At 61.4% G+C, this 15,257-nt stretch overlaps 1 protein-coding gene and 1 long non-coding RNA gene across 2 annotated transcripts; both read left to right on the top strand.

The window, feature by feature from the left end:
• The first annotated feature begins 1,453 nt into the window (after positions 1-1,453).
• On the top strand, positions 1,454-6,440 carry PRDM8 (PR/SET domain 8). The gene is made up of 5 exons (XM_067297060.1): positions 1,454-1,492; positions 1,857-2,100; positions 3,897-4,117; positions 4,425-4,656; positions 4,949-6,440. Exons 3-5 carry the CDS (start codon positions 3,899-3,901, stop codon positions 6,373-6,375), a joined length of 1,878 nt encoding a protein of 625 aa, XP_067153161.1. The 5' UTR covers positions 1,454-1,492; positions 1,857-2,100; positions 3,897-3,898; the 3' UTR covers positions 6,376-6,440.
• Positions 6,441-6,480: 40 nt separating this feature from the next.
• LOC106484912 (uncharacterized) lies at positions 6,481-7,036 on the top strand. Its single transcript, XR_010884239.1, has 2 exons — positions 6,481-6,548; positions 6,692-7,036. It is a non-coding gene; the product is annotated as an uncharacterized lncRNA (long non-coding RNA).
• Positions 7,037-15,257: the final 8,221 nt, after the last annotated feature.

Genomic DNA, 15,257 nt, shown 5'->3' with positions numbered 1-15,257 from the left:
GGCTGCCCCGCGGGGGGCTGGAGCCGGATCGGGCCCCAGCGCACCTTTCCCCCGCAAATCCCGGTCCGCCTTTTCACGGAGCCCGGGCAGCCGGCTGCCTCCCAAATCCGTGGACTTTTGTGTCGCCTGTTTTGCACCACGCGTTTTCCAGCGCTACAGACAATGGCATTTGGCTCTTCCAGAGAGCAGGAGCCGATTTTGGTTTGCTATTGTTATTCCCCGAATGTAGCACTTGGAAACATAAAGTTAAAAGAAACAGTCTATGTATATAAAACTGTTGTTCTGCGAGGCTGAGACGACACTGTTGACTGGGATTCACTTTTATGGTAGCATCCGAGGCTGAATAAATGCTCGTAAATGCCTCAACGGTCCTTTTTAGTATCAGGGAATTTCGGTATCTGATATAATGTCGAAGCAATTTCAAGATAGTTTATGTACCGTGGTGTCCCTTAAAATTCTTGCGGATAAAAATAACGTGTAGGTTTTCTTTCCCCCTACTAATGACAGTCGTTTGGACAATTTATATCACAAAGGAAGAGCTGCAGTATTAAAAAAAAAAAAAGGAAAAAAGGGGAAAACCCCTGTGAAGCAGGAATTAAGATCCAAATTTTTACAGACGCCCATATTTTTAATGTTATGTCAATCTCCGTTTTCGGAGACGATGGGTTTTGTTGAATTAATAAGATAAATGTTGAAAGCATATTATATGCAGCCTTTAATCCTAATGCAAGAAAAAATCATAATTATATAGAGGATAAGTGAATTTGAAAGCCAAACATCAGCTCACTCTCTGATTGCAAACAACGCTTCATTCGCCTCTGTAAAAGGCATCGTGCATCCTTTTGTTTAGTTTAGGTTTTCAAATTTTTTTTAAATCTGTTTTGTGTCTGAAATGACGGCGATAAGGGAGGAACCGGTAAACACTTTCTGTGCGGTAAAACCTCCCGTTGGCATGAAGCATCTGCGGGCGCCTCTGCTTACCAAACACGAGCGCGTGTGCAGACGCAGTGCACGCGGACACGGGCGCGGGTGCGGGTGCCTGTGGCGCGGATCCGTCTCGAGGGAAACGGGGAGCATGAAACTTCTGCCGCGGCCGGAGCGGGCAGAGGCGCCGTCCCGGGCGGGCGGAAGCTGCCGGGCGCCGCCGCCGCCGCCGCCGCGCCGGGGCCGCCCCGTCGGCAGCGCGGCGCTGTCCGATCAGGACCACGGCCCGGCCCGGCAAGCGGCGGGCGGCTGCCGGGGCGGCCCCGGGCCCGGCTCCGGCCCCCGGCCCCCGGCCGCCGGCCGCGGCACGTGGGGGCCGCCGCTGAGCGCCTTCCCGGCCTCGGCAGCCCGCAGCCCGGGCAGGGACCGGGAGCCGGGTTTGCTGAGTAAGGCGGGCGCTGAATGCCCCTCGGCGCACGCACCCCTGCCTGCCTCTACCCCAGCAAGGAGCGGCGGGGATTTTTTTTTTTTTATTGTGGCTATTTGAAGGCTCCCGTCCCTCTGGCAGGTGAGAGGGCGGCCGCGGCGGGGAGAGCAGGAAACCGGCCGCCGGCATCCCGGGGCCGGGCGGCGGCAGCCGTCGGGCCTTTCCTGCTCTCCGCCGCCACCCCGGACCTCCTGTCGTGCAGGGCTGCAGCGGCGGCCCCGAGAGCCGCAGGTCGTCAAGGGACGGGGGGGGCGGCCTGTCCTGCCCCGGCCTCCCCCGGCAGGTGCTGCGGCGGCGGGGCCGGGGCGGCGGGGCCAGGTGAGGGCCGGGCGGGCAGGCAGCGAGCGGGCAGCCCCCGAAGGGGTTAAAGGGAGGGGACGTGGGCTGTCACGCGTCATTGGGCAGATTATGTGCAGCAAACAAAAAGTGTGTGTCTGTGTGCCAGTCACTCACTGCATCGGGTCCATCTGCACAACTCGCGCTCCCGCTCGCCTCGCCGGCCTCCTCCCCGGCTCGCCCGCCGCCGCCGCCGCCGCCGCCGCCGCCCGCGCCCCGAGCACCCCGGACAGCAGCCCCGCGCTTCCCCGGCCATGGAGCGGCACTGATACAATAGGCACCGGGGCGAGCGGCGGCAGCAGCCCATCTTTGTGCCACTTGTCGGGGCGAGGATTATATTCCCACTCTCCCTGGTGAGTACCCCCGGCGGGGCGCCGCGCCGGCCCGGGGCCCCTCCGTCCACCATCGCCGCCGTCGCCCCGTCGCCGGGCCCAGCGCCGAGCCGCGCCGAGCCGAGCCGAGCCGCGCCGCGCCGCGCCGGCGGGTTAGCTCCGGAGGAGGAAGAGGAGGAGGAGGAGGGAACAATGCCGGGAGACGGCCGTGCTGCCGGCCGGGGCGAGGCGGCCCTGCCCGGGCTGCGGCGGCGGCCGGTGCCCGCCGCCCCCTCCCCGGCCCCGGGAGCGGCCCCGGCCCCGGGAGCGGCCCCGGCACCGCCCGGCCCGGACAAAGGGCAGCCGAGGGGGAGGCAGCGGCGGCGGCCGCGGCGGGGACCCGGGGCCCGGGGGTGCGGGGTCGTGCGGGGCCGTGCGGGGCCCGCAAGGGGCGAGAGGAAAGTTTCGCGGGGCCGCTCGGTCCCGTTTGTTTCGTTCCTTGAAATAATCCTTTCGGGGAAGGGGCGCGCCGGGCAGCACCGTAACGACGGGAGCAGCGGGGCGGCAGGGAAAGCGCCCTCCCCCCGGCCCCCGTTCCCGGGGGGGCACCGGGAGCCGCGGCCGCCCCCGCCGCCGGCTCCGGGGGGAGAAGCTCCCGGGGATCCCGGTGACACGTTTGTCTCCCGAAACGGCGGGTAACGCCGCTCCGCGGGGCCGTGCCCGGTGCGTGCGGCTTTTGATGCATCTATATATGCATATGCAAATTTAGATTTATTTCTGAGCAAACCAAAAATAAATAAATTCGATGCCAGATGGGGTGGGGGGAGGCCGGCATTAAACTAATCGGGTTTGAAAGGGAAAGGACACCCTCAGCCCGGCGCGCAGCTCCTTCTCCCGGCCTCGGCTTCCCGGAGCGCGGCGGCAGGCGCGGGGCAGCCCGGCGGCGGCCGCCGCAGCCCCCGCGCCGCCGGCCCGGGGCCCGGTACCCGGTCCCCGGTCCCCGGGGTGCGAGCGGACCGAGGGGCGGCGGGCACGGGGCTGGCCCGCCCGCAGCGCCGGCGCTCCCGGCACCCTTCCCGCGCCGCCTCCGCCTGAGTCTATCCCCTTGTATAACAAGGTAGCTGGGACTCACTCTCATCCATAAATAAGCGTGTCGAGGTAAAAATAATTACCTCTGCTTGCTGCTTTTAATTAAAGTCTCGGAGGGAAAGTGCTGGATTATGGTAATGAGCAGACATACGTTCCCTCTTGTAGACCAGAGCGAGAGGTTAGCTGACATGCAGTCACTGACAATGACAAGCCACTTGAAACCCATTCGCTCTGCTCTTCTGTCACAGCGCGGAGACCTGCCTGGGCTCCTCTCTCGCAGGGGGCCCCGGAGCTCACGGCACCCCCGCACCTCGGCTCGGATGGAGGCCCGCACACGGCTGCCCTTTTTGTCCAGCTCCTGCCCGTGACCGGATCCGTACGCTGGGTTTTTCTCCCCCTCCGCCTGCGTGGCCTCGGCTCCCGTAGCGCTCGCAGCCGGGCTTGCTAATAAATAAATCATCGCGACAGCTTCCCCGCACCTCGCCTCGCGCTCGTGGAGCTCCTCGCCTTCTCTGTTTTTCTCAAACCGGGGAAAGTGCTCGCCTGCCTCCGATTTTTCTTTTCCATTTTTTTTGTAACAACTATTTTTTTTTTTTTTACATTTTTTTTCCTGCTTTCGCCGGCTGTTGCGGCCCCGCTGCGGCCTGCCCGGCGCCTCGGCGGGGTCCGGGCCGCCTCCCGGCGCGGCGCTTCCCGCGGCGGCCGCCGTTATGTAACGTGTCCGCTTTGCCTCCTCTCTCCGCCCGCAGGGATGGAGGACGCCGGCGTCCAGAGGGGGATATGGGATGGGGACGCCAAGACCGTCCAGCAGTGCTTGACTGACATTTTCACCAGCGTTTACACCACCTGCGACATCCCGGAAAATGCCATTTTCGGCCCCTGCGTCCTGAGCCACACGTCTTTATACGACAGCATAGCCTTCATCGCGCTGAAGTCCACCGACAAGCGCACCGTTCCCTACATATTCCGGGTAAGGGAACCGCCGTGCAGCGCGGGGGCCGCCCCGTCGGGGCGCCGCCGGCCCTGCCGCCCGGCCCCGCTTCCCCGCGGGGGAGCCCTGCCCCGGCGCCGCCGCGCAGCGCCCGGCATCGCGGAGGGCACGGAGGCGGCTGCGGCCCTGCCGCGGCGGCTCGCTGCCCCCCACGGGGGGATGAACCCCGCGAGGCGACGGGCGGCGCCGGAGCCCTCGAGGCGCCTCGGTCTCCCTCCGCCCGTGTCCGATTATTTATTTGTGCTTTTGTTCGTTTGTTTTTGGGGGGGTAATTTTTTTTTTTTAGGTGGACACGTCGGCGGCCAACGGCTCGTCGGAGGGGCTGATGTGGCTGCGGCTGGTGCAGTCGGCGCGGGAGCGCGAGGAGCAGAACCTGGAGGCCTACATCAAGAGCGGGCAGCTCTTCTACCGCTCGCTGCGGCGCATCGCCAAGGACGAGGAGCTGCTCGTGTGGTACGGCAAGGAGCTGACGGAGCTGCTGCTGCTCAGCCCCGCGCGGGCCCCCGCCCGCAGCAACGGTGGGTGCCCCCTCCCCGCGGCCGCCGGGCAGCGCGAGGGGCGCTCGGGGGATGCGGCGTGCTGCTGGACGGCGGCACCGAGGGAGGGAGCGAGGGAGGCGCCGCGGGTGCGCCAAGAGCCACGGCCGGGATCCCCGCCCGGAGAGGGGCGGCGGGCGCCGGGAACCCCCCTTTCCTTGAGCCTCTCGGGAAGCCGCGGCGCCGCCCGCCGGCCCCGAGGGCACGGGCCGGCTGACGGTGCCCCTCTGTGTGTGCGTGTGCGTGTGTGTGTGCGTGTGTGTGCCCGGCGCAGGCTCGCCGCCCTACGCGTGCCCCGAGTGCAGCCAGCGCTTCCAGTTCGAGCTGCCCTTCGCCGCCCACCTGCGCTTCCGCTGCCCCAAGCGGCTCCACGGCGCCGACACCGGCCCCGCCGGCGAGGCCCCCGGCGGCAAGGACGGCGCCGCCAAGGAGCAGGAGGCCGGCAAGTACTGCAAGCCCAGCGGGCCGCTCCACCACCACTTCCCCGCCGACGGCGGCGCCGGCGCCGCCGCCACCACCAAGCCCTCCACGGACTTCCACAACCTGGCGCGGGAGCTGGAAAACTCCCGCGGCGGCGGCTCCGGCGGCGGCGGCTCCCCGGGGCGGCCGGCGCCCCCCGACGGCAGCGGCGAGGCGGCGGCGGCGGCGGCGGGCAAGGCCAAGCGGCGGTACCCCGAGGAGGAGGAGCGGGGCGCCGGCGGGGCGGCGCGGGGCCGCTTCCCGGCGGAGCGGCCGGGGCTGCCCTCGGCGCCCAAGGAGGAGCTGGTGTGCACGCCGCAGCAGCAGTACCGGGCGGCCGGCTCCTACTGCGGCCTGGAGGAGGGCGGCCGCCTCTTCGCGCCGCCCAGCCCGGAGACGGGCGAGGCCAAGCGCAGCGCCTTCGTGGAGGTGAAGAAGGCGTCCCGCGGGCCCGAGCCCGACGGCGCCCCCGAGGACAGCAAGGAGCGCGCCTCGCCCGCCGCCGCCGCGGCCCCGGCGGCGGGCGGCGGCCCCGGCGGCGGGGAGCCGGGGCTGTGCCCCCGCGGCGGCCCCGGCGGCCCGCTGGCCGCCCGCCTGGAGGGCGGCAGCCCGGCGCGGGGCAGCGCCTTCACCACGGTGCCGCAGCTGAGCGGCGGCGGCGGCGGCGCGGAGGAGCGGAAGAGCGCCTTCTCGCAGCCCGCCCGCTCCTTCCCGCACGTCCCGCCGCTGGTGCTGGGCCAGAAGCTGGGCGGCCTGGGCGAGCCCTGCCCCGACGGCGCCGCCGCGCCCGGCCGCCTCTACGCCGCCGAGGCGCTGGCCGTGAAGCTGCCGGGCGGCGGCGAGGCGGCGGGCGGCGGCGGCGGCGGCGGCGGCGGCGGGGGGCTGCCCAAGCAGAGCCCCTTCCTCTACGCCACCGCCTTCTGGCCCAAGAGCTCGGCGGCGGCGGCGGTGGCGGCGGCGGCGGCGGGGCCGCTGCAGCTGCAGCTGCCGTCGGCGCTGACGCTGCTGCCGCCGTCGTTCACGTCGCTGTGCCTGCCGGCGCAGAACTGGTGCGCCAAGTGCAACGCCTCCTTCCGCATGACCTCGGACCTCGTGTACCACATGCGCTCGCACCACAAGAAGGAGTACGCCATGGAGCCGCTGGTGAAGCGCCGCCGCGAGGAGAAGCTCAAGTGCCCCATCTGCAACGAGTCCTTCCGCGAGCGCCACCACCTCTCCCGCCACATGACCTCGCACAACTAGGGGGGCCCCCCGGGGCCGGCCCGCCGCCGGCCCGTCTCCTTTCCTGTCGATGCACGCATTTTCACTTTCCGGGGGGCGGGGGGGGAGACGGGGGGGGGGGAAGGAAAGAAGGCAAGCGGAAACGAAAAGGAAAAAAAAAAAAACAACCGCCGGAAAAAAGGAGGAAAAAAAAAGTAAATGACTTAAAAATACATTTTTTAAAATGTCATATATTGCAACATATTGATGCATTTGTCATACGTTTCTACTTAAATTATTAAGCACTTATGGTTTAGATGTAATAATAATTATATGTAAGGGTAAATTTTTATTTTAGATATAAAGTTAAAAGCACGGAGGACGCGTTGCGGGCTGCGCTGGCTGATGGCGCCTTGGCTTCGTTAGGGAAAGCGAGAGCGGCCCCCGCCGAGGGTCCCCGGCCGCCGCCCGGGGACGTGCATGCACCGGGAGCGGGCCGGACTGCGCGGCAGCGTGCCACCGAGCCTGTAAATACCGATTTCCTTTTAATACAAAGTGTAATTTCGTGCCCGTGAAATGAAGTCTGAATAGTTACGTGTTACTTTTTTTTTTTCCTCTCTCCCCTCGAAAAGATTTATTAAACTTTATAGTTTATCTGGGTATGTTGGATGCTTTGACAATAAATGACTTTATTTTCTTCAAAGCACCTGGACGTTAATCACTACTTTTTGGCGGGGGGGAGGCGGCGGCGGCGGCGGCGGCGGCGGGGGACCCCGGGCCGCGCCGGGAGGCAGCGCCCGGCCGCGGCCGCCACCGCGGCGCCCCGGCGGGGGCACAAACGCCTGCGGAGGGACGGCTGCGCTCAGCGCCGCCGGGCGCCGGCTTTCTCGTGGGCAGCCGTGTGACCCGCGTCCTCGGAAAGGGCTGCAGCCGGGACCCCGCCGCGGATCCGGGGCGGCGGCGAGCGCGGCCGACACCGGGCTCCTGCGCGGCGCCGCCGGGGCCGGCGCTTGGGGCCGCGCTGGCGCCGCGGGCTGCGCGCAGCCTCGCTGCCGGGCGCCCCGTGGGGCAGAGACGCCTCCTTCTCCCCTCTCTCTCGTCCTCCTTTTTTTCTTCCTTCCTCTCGTCCTTTCTCACTTTCGTCCTTCCTTCCTTCCTTCCGTCTGTCTCTGTCCATCCTTTCATCCTCTTTCATCCTTCCTTTCATCATTTCTCTTCCTTTTATCCTTTCTCCCTTCTCCTTCCTTCCTTTCTTCCTGACTTTTTTTCACTTTCTCTTTTTTCTCCTCTCTTTCTCCTTCCTTCTTTCCTGTCTCATTCTTCCTTTTCTTTCTTTCACTCCTTTCTCTTTTTATCATTTCTCCTTCTCCTTTCTCCTTCCTCCTTCCTGTCTCCTTCTTTTTTCTTTCACTTTTTTCTCATTTTCTCCTCTCTTCGCTTTGCTTCACTTCACCTTTCTCCTTCCTTCTTTCATCCCTCTCTCCCTCTTCCTTTCCTTCCCCTCCCCTTCCCTTCTTCCCCCTTCCCCTTCTTTCCCTTTTCCCTTTCCCCTCCCTCCCGCCCCCCAGCCACTCTCAGTCCTTTCCACCCCCCGGCCTGCACACCCCCCACCCCTGCTCCACACTGCCCCAGCGCTGCCTGCCCACCCTGCCACCGCCAAGAGCCTTTCCCGGCCCCCCCGGGTCCGTGCTGGAGCTCTGCGCCCCGCTCCGCTGCCCCCGGCTCGCAGGGTGGCAGGAGCCCGATCCCACAACGTTTTGCCCCGAGCAGGTGCCCTGCGTGGGACTGTGGCGCTTGCGGCGTGGGGCCGGAGATCCTGCCCCTCGCCCAGCACTGGGCGCAGGCAGCAGGCTCAGGGCTCCCTCTCCCTGGGGCGAGTCTCTCCAAGGGATGGCGAGAAACAGAGTTTGAGCTCCCCCCCTCGGGACGTTCAGCCGTAGGACCGAGCGGCAGAGCCTCTGAGGACCGGAGTGGGCCCCAGACGCCTGCCCCACGGCAGCCCCTCCTGGGGGGTACGTGCCGGGCGGAGGGATGCCCAAGGCCCGGTACTGCCGGCTTGGGAGTCTCCTCTCCCCCAGGGGCGTTAGAGGGGCCAGATGGGACAACGGTGCCTCCGTAGGGATGGAAAGGAGAGCTTAGGGCTTCCCAGGGCAGGGCACCAAAGGTCTCCCGTGCCGGCCCTGGCTGCTGCCGGCAGGCCCTGTGCAGGGGAGGCAGCCAGGCAGGAGAGGTGTGGGGCCAGCAGGGGCAGAGGATGCCAGCCTGGATTAACTGCCCCCTCCACATCTGTCTGTTTTCCCAATGGAAGAAAGCTCGGGGAAGGGGTCTGGAGGGGTCAGGCTGTCCCTGGCTCTGGGGCAAGGTGAGGCCACCCTGCTGCCGAGCTGGGTCACGCAAGCTGGACGTGGGATCCTGCCCGAGCATGGGGGGAGAGCCTCAGCCTGCGGGCACTGTGGGAAACCCGCTCCCTATCTCCCAGCCAGCACATTTCCTGTTAAACCCGTGTATTTTGGGGTGTTTGAATGACGATACACTCAATGAAAAGCACAGCCCCAAGCAGTAGCTTGGTTACATGCTTAAAACCCATTTCTGCATGTGCGTAGCTGTAATTCTGCAAGGGCTGGGTGTTGCAGGGGCAGGTCTGCTTGCGGCACGGGCAGTCGGCAGCAGGTCAAACACCCCAGGCAGCGCTCAGGGGTACTCAGGCTTTTGTGGGAACGGGGCTGTGGGACCACAAATGTCTGCTACCGTGAACTTTGGAGCTTGCCAGGAAGTACCTGGACCTGCTGCACAGCTTTGACTGCCCTGGGAGAAGCTGTTGGGAGCTTCAGGTGTTGCAGGCTTTAAAACTCATAATACTTTGGGCCTCTGTGTCTCTCTCTGAGGAGAGCTTAGACTAATAATCAGCATTGGCTATCCCACACTTCGAAAGCTCACGAGCTGGGTCCCCATTAGGAGCCTGGCTTCACAGTCTTGAGGGTTGTTTTTTTTTTTTTTCCGTATAGTGTATTTTCCATTCTGCTCACTCTTTTTTTTTTTTTTTTTTTAATTCACTTTTAGGATGTGCTTAAATCACCTTCCCCCAACTTTTCTCTGCCGCTATGGGGCCTATCAGTTGACATTTCCTTGAAAGCTGAAATTCTCCCTGCTGCAGACTCTGGGACCATAGGAATAAACCCCAAACGTTGAGGCACGTGACAAAATTACAAATCCTAGAAACTCTAAACGAAGGTCATTGAGATGAGGAGCACACATAGGCCTACTTAACGGCCATCGATTGCAGGACTGGGGCCCTAATTCCTCCCCAGGTGTCCCCATTTAATGCAGCAGCGGGGGGGTTATTTCTTGACCACAGGAGCCAATACCCCCTTCTTTTGCGGTGCTGCCTGCTGAAGGCAAGATTTTCCCGTAGCATCCCGGTATCACCGGGGCTGTGCGACGGGCTTTTTTCCTTGTCCGGACGAAAGCGTCCGTGGGAGCGCAGGGGTTAGGTCCCGCCCAAAAGGCGGGTGACACACGGCAGGTTTGCCCGGCCGCCGAGCGCGGAGGCTCCCGCGGCAGCGGCGGGCGCCGGGCACGGCAAACCGCGCACTGCCATCTAGCGGGACGCGGCCCGCTCCCGCCCTGGCTCCCGGGCGGCCGCCCGCGCCCGCGGCACCCTTCCTTGATAGGGACGGCGCTGGAAGGAGGCTTAAAACGGTGCTTCGTTTGCTGACCGGCGCAGGCTCCCTTCTGCACCAGGGGCTGCTGGGGGGGGGGGCCTGGCGCTGCTGCCCGGGCACCGGCCGCCTGCTCGGGATTTGCCCCTCTTGCAGGGAATGATACACCTGAGTGAAAATAGGTGTTTGCTCTGGCTTTGTGCGACTGCTCTGGTTTTGTCTCCTAGCTGCGCCCACTGTCTGTGGCGTGGCGGCCGGCCCTGCTGGCAAAACTGCAGCCGACAAGCGTCGGCAAGGAGCTGTCGCGGCTGCCTGCAGCTGCCTCGGCCCTGCGTGCTCGGCCGCGGCCCCGCGGTGAGTACCAGCAGGGGCAAAATCCTCGGATGGGGTTTGGGCACCTATGCGGCTACGTCGCTTCTCAAATCATGCGCTAATACTCGAAAGCCTTTGATTGCACGCTAACGGTCTCTGCTTCAGTGGTGGCCTTGGACACTTTCCCCTACTGCAGACCCTGCTGCAGAGGTGCCAGGAGCCGCTCCGCAGCCCCCTGATTTGGGGCATTTTTTCCAGGCAGGCTGCTAAACCCCAGCACTTTGCTCACGTGTCCAGGCTGGGGTGTATCAGCCCGTACAGTCTGCCCCAATAAAATATGGTCACAGAAGACTAGTCCAGCCCAAGGCACTGCTTTCGTACAAAGCTCAAACCCATCTCATGCATAAGCACTGAGGAAGCGTGGGGCTTGTGGTCGCCAAGTGTAATCCAAGGTGTTAGACTTGCCACGTCTATTCGTAAAATCTGATGTGGGGGTCAGAAGGGATGGATGGTGCACCTTAAACCCTCCCCGTGCCGCCTGGACGAGCACCGCGTCTGACGGCAGGAGCAGGCACCTGGGCTTGTCAGGTAGGTTGGAGTATTATCCCGGCGGTGTGAGCAAGGGTTTCCCTCTGACTGCCGAGGTTTAGGGCTTGGCCGGGGGAAACTATTACATCCCGGGAGCTGCACTTTGCACCGTCGTGGGCGAGAGCTGAGGCCGCCGTATGAACCCCGGTGCGTTATCCGGATGGGCGCTTGAGGGCGGCCCCTCGGCTTGCTGCGAACGCTAGACGTGCCCCCTGCACGTGGCAGCAAAGGCCGGGAATGTTTCCTAAAATAAGTCTCTCCGCTGGGTTTTATGCAAAGCCTGACGATGCTAAGCTGTCCGCTTGGGCGGCGTAGGAGAGCCTGGGCATGCGCGTGGGCTTTCTCACCACTGACACATCCGCTTCAGCTGCTCAGAGGTAGCCTCAACCACGGCTTGTAAGACATATATTGCTGCTTAACTTTTAATTAGTCAGGCTGTTAAAATTTTAAAATCGGCTATTAAGGTTTCGCTATATTATCGTTGTAATATCCACTTTTAAAAAATGATATAGTCTGCTGTGTATATCCAGGAAAGGACTGTATGTACTGAATTTTTTTCTGTTTTTTGAAGACAAAATATGAGCTCTACAGTATTTGCGCTCTACTTTGCAAACAAATCCACCTACTACTGCACAGGTTTGTTTTGCAAAAAACCTTGCCCTGTCCATAAGGTACTGACAGTGGGTTAAAAAAAAAAAAAAAGAAAAGAAAAAAGAAAAAAAAGAAAAAGCAAACTCAAGGGGGAAACTTCAGAAAGCAGATGTATCTTCTTTTAAGAGAAGTGCCATTTCAGTGATGTATTTATTTTCTTATTTTTCTCCAGTATTTTTTTCTTTTTTTCCCCCCACTGTGCATCTCTGCTCTGCTTCCCCCTGCAGAAATCACCCCTGTGGTGCCGGGCTGCGAATAGCCTGAGCAGCCCCCAAAGGATGCGCCGGGCGGGAGCAGGGGAGGTGGTACCCGAAATGCTCGGCGCTGACGAACCTGCCCTGACTCCCGAATATGAAATGCCAGGGCGCTCTGTGCGCGTGCATGAGCGGCGTGGTGTTTTTTCCTCTGCACCCTCAGCGTTTTTGAGTGGCATAAATACGCTCTCAAGCATGCTGTTACTTTGCTAATACGGTAAAATAAACCTCGGTGTGCATTAAAAACAAGTACCACGAAAGGCAGGGTGTGCTTCCTTGGCAAGGCCATCTGTTACAGCGCGGCTGCGGCCTGGCGCTGTTTGACTTGAGGCCCATCATACCCATAAACGTCCGGCGCGCTGGGAACCAGTTGCTTTTTTCTATAAACAGAAGCGGAGCAGCGTGCGCGGCGGCTCGAGCAAAGCAAGGTCTACAGCTTGGAACAAAAGCTTTCCGAGCAGCGCCTCGCTGGAGTGTTTTATGTCTTGTCACATTTATGCCATATATATATATATATATATATATATATATATATATATACTTATATATATATATACTTATATATATATATATATATTTTACAAGGACAATGAAAATAGCAGCGGGCTTGCTTGCCCGGAGGGGAAGCGATCCTGCCGTGGCAGAGCCCCGCTCTGTGTTGCGCAGGAGAGCTGATGCGAGTTCACAAGAGCCCTCCTCGTCTTCACCTAGAAAATTTTTAACTTGAAAGCCACGTTATCCTCCCGGTTTGCTGAAGGTTGCTCTGTAACCAAGCCCTGAATGATTCGGGCAACGTAACATCAGCGTTAGGTTGTGGAAGCTGTTGGTACGAGTGTAACTACTGCTGCTGCCAAAGAGAGTTAAACTGCATCAGTCAAGGAAGTTGGCATATATATATATATTATTTAAGCCCTGTTCTTTTTTACTGTCTTGCACTGCATCAGCACTTGGAAAATTTGAAGTTAAAGATATTGTATTGACTAACAGACCCAAATTAAAATGACCTGGTGCTATCTCTATGTCTAAAAGACCACCTGAGAGGTTACTTCATCAGAATTTCATAGCTAAGATAAATATATGCAATGCCGCACAGGGACGATATACGTTGTTTGAGTGATTTAGATGCACAACGTGTATGGCCAGCAGGGTGGGCTGCACTGTGACACCGGGGGATGGCTACAATCTGCACAAAACCTTGAACACGGTGAAAAGTCAAGCTTTTTGAGTGCGGTGGGCTTCCTCGCCGCCCTAGAGGCCGAGGGGCGTCGGGGCGCCTGCTTTCAAACCGGGGGGAGCGTGGGGCTCGGGGGGGGGTTGGCCGATTGGTACCTGGGAGCGTTTCCGCGGTGTCGCACCGGTGGCAGCGGCTGGATTAAAATCTGCTCTTCTGCTCTGTGAAGCCGGACGTTGGGAAGCGCGTGGCTTGCCATGGGATTTCAAGTGACTTCACGCGTTTTTGCGATGTGACAGCAATTTATTTTTTTATGGCTATTAATAGCAAGCGTTCAGTCTGCAGCTAATACAGACTACACCCACCGTGCTTGCACTTAATTATAGGCAAATTGCATTTTAGCAAAACCAGCCGCTCGGCATTACGCGGCAGGAGGCCGCGGCGGTACCCCGCTGGCAGGCGCACTGCTGGGCTCCGGCTTTCCCTCCAGCATCAGCTCCGTCCCATCGAACCGGGGCATGTGGACGCAAGGCCGCGGCAAGGTGTGTTGCAGGAATCGGCTCGCGAGGTGCCGAAGTGCGGGCTGCGTCTGGGCTACCTGGCTCCCGGTAATCCTTCGGCAGGCTTTCATGCTCCCACGTGGCTGAGGCAGCGTCCCGTTGCGACGGCCATCTCAAGGTAGCGTTTAACTGCTTCAAGGAGCCCCTCTGGGCTCTTCCATCTGCGACGGCTCGCTTCCATAACTTGCGTGATGTTTTGTGATGGCTTAAAGTAGCTGCGTTGAGTTTCCCATAATAGGCAAACATGGAGTTTGTAGCGGCCGAGCCCTTAAAATACTTGGCTGCCGCTGGGTTTCCCCAGAGAGAAGGCGGCTGCCGTAGGAAAGGGCTGCTAATCCCCACCTGCAGCCGTGTAAACATTTCGGCTAATTTTTCAAGGCGCAGGGCCCGCGGTGCTGCCAGCCGGCTGCGGCTCGATCATCTCAGCGCGGGTGTGTTGGCTGGGCGCGCTGCCGAATGCCTCCCACGGGATAAAAGCGGCTTTTCTGGGCCTCCGGAGCCTTTCAGAGAAAGGTTCAAAAGGGAAATTACTCCCCAAAAGACTGGGCCGGGCTGTTGCTTGTGGGCCGTCCCGCCGGGGCCACGCTGAGCAGACGGCGACGGGATCCAGGGCCCAGTGCGGCTAGCATGGAAAATGTCCCTGACCTATTGGATACTTGCCTTGCTTATAGACCTAGGCTGAGATTCCGTGTGTGTGTGTAGCTCAATAAGCATGAGGAGGCTGGGAAGCGGAAATCATGTGTTTCGTTAGGCTGACTAGCGTGGCTGGAAGAAGTAAACAAAATTTGAGTGCCTAGATCCTCCTTCAGGTACATCTATTTATATCTATATATCTATATATAGAGCTCTATATATATTTACAAACACAGCTGTGCATATACCTATGCATATATATGGAGAGTGTGTATATATATAGATAGATACATGCTCTCATAAATACTTGGAAACTGCAGCAATGTTATTGCGAGATCATTTTGATTCACACCCCAACATGCCAAGTGCCGATCACGCGGGATGCGGCTGCTTAAGCGCCTGCCGCTCCTTGCGCGCGTGACCTCCGGCCGCCTGTGAAGGGCAAGGTCGCCGTCCGGCTGGGCGCCCTTCCTGCCGCGGTTAATCCGGGCGCCGCGTGCCGCCCTCCCCAGCCATCCCGCGCAGCGCCCGGTGCGCGAAGGGCTGCTGCTGCCGCCCCGGCTCAAAGGCACGGGGAGTTTTCCCAGCCCAGCTGGGCTTGCGCTGAGTTGCGTGTGTGTGTGTGTGTGTGTGTGTCATGGTGGGGGGGGACCTCCTAGGTTTGGGGGAGTAACAAGGCCTGCGAATTCAGGAGTCAGGCCGTGGGCAGGGCGCGGAGGCGCAATACAAGCTTTTGCATGCAGGCTGGGCCGGGGAGCTGGCGGGGGCTCAGGCGCTGGGTTTCCTCCGGCGGTTTCGGCAGACGCGGGGGGAGAAGCGGCAAGAAGGTGCTTGGTGCCGTCCCGGGGTGACAGATGGGCTCCCTGACGGGTGGCTTTGCGCTGAGGGGAGCTCTCCGTGGCAGTCGCCGCCTCGGCGCGGGAGCGAAGGCGTTTCCCGGCTCGGGGCGCTGCCTTGGGCCCCCCGAAAGTGCTGCGGGCAGGTGGGCGAGCGGCGGCGGGGAGGAGGCCGGGCGGGCGCGCAGCTGCCGGCTGTCATCTGCGGCCGGGGGCCGTGCAACCCAATCCTCGCGGCAGCCCCCCGCGCTGCGCCGGCG

Source organism: Apteryx mantelli, chromosome 5 (genome assembly GCF_036417845.1).
Source record: "Apteryx mantelli isolate bAptMan1 chromosome 5, bAptMan1.hap1, whole genome shotgun sequence".
In the NCBI taxonomy this organism is placed as follows: Eukaryota; Metazoa; Chordata; class Aves; order Apterygiformes; family Apterygidae; genus Apteryx; species Apteryx mantelli.
Note: the sequence above shows the minus strand (reverse complement) of the source record. Positions and strands in the feature narration are given on the sequence as shown.

Coding starts and splice junctions, on each gene's coding strand:
- PRDM8 (XM_067297060.1), top strand. CDS start 3,899: ATGGAGGACGCCGGCGTCCAGAGGGGGATATGGGATGGGGACGCCAAG. Junction 4,118..4,424: donor CCGTTCCCTACATATTCCGG/GTAAGGGAACCG, acceptor TTTTTTTTTTAG/GTGGACACGTCGGCGGCCAA. Junction 4,657..4,948: donor GGCCCCCGCCCGCAGCAACG/GTGGGTGCCCCC, acceptor TGCCCGGCGCAG/GCTCGCCGCCCTACGCGTGC.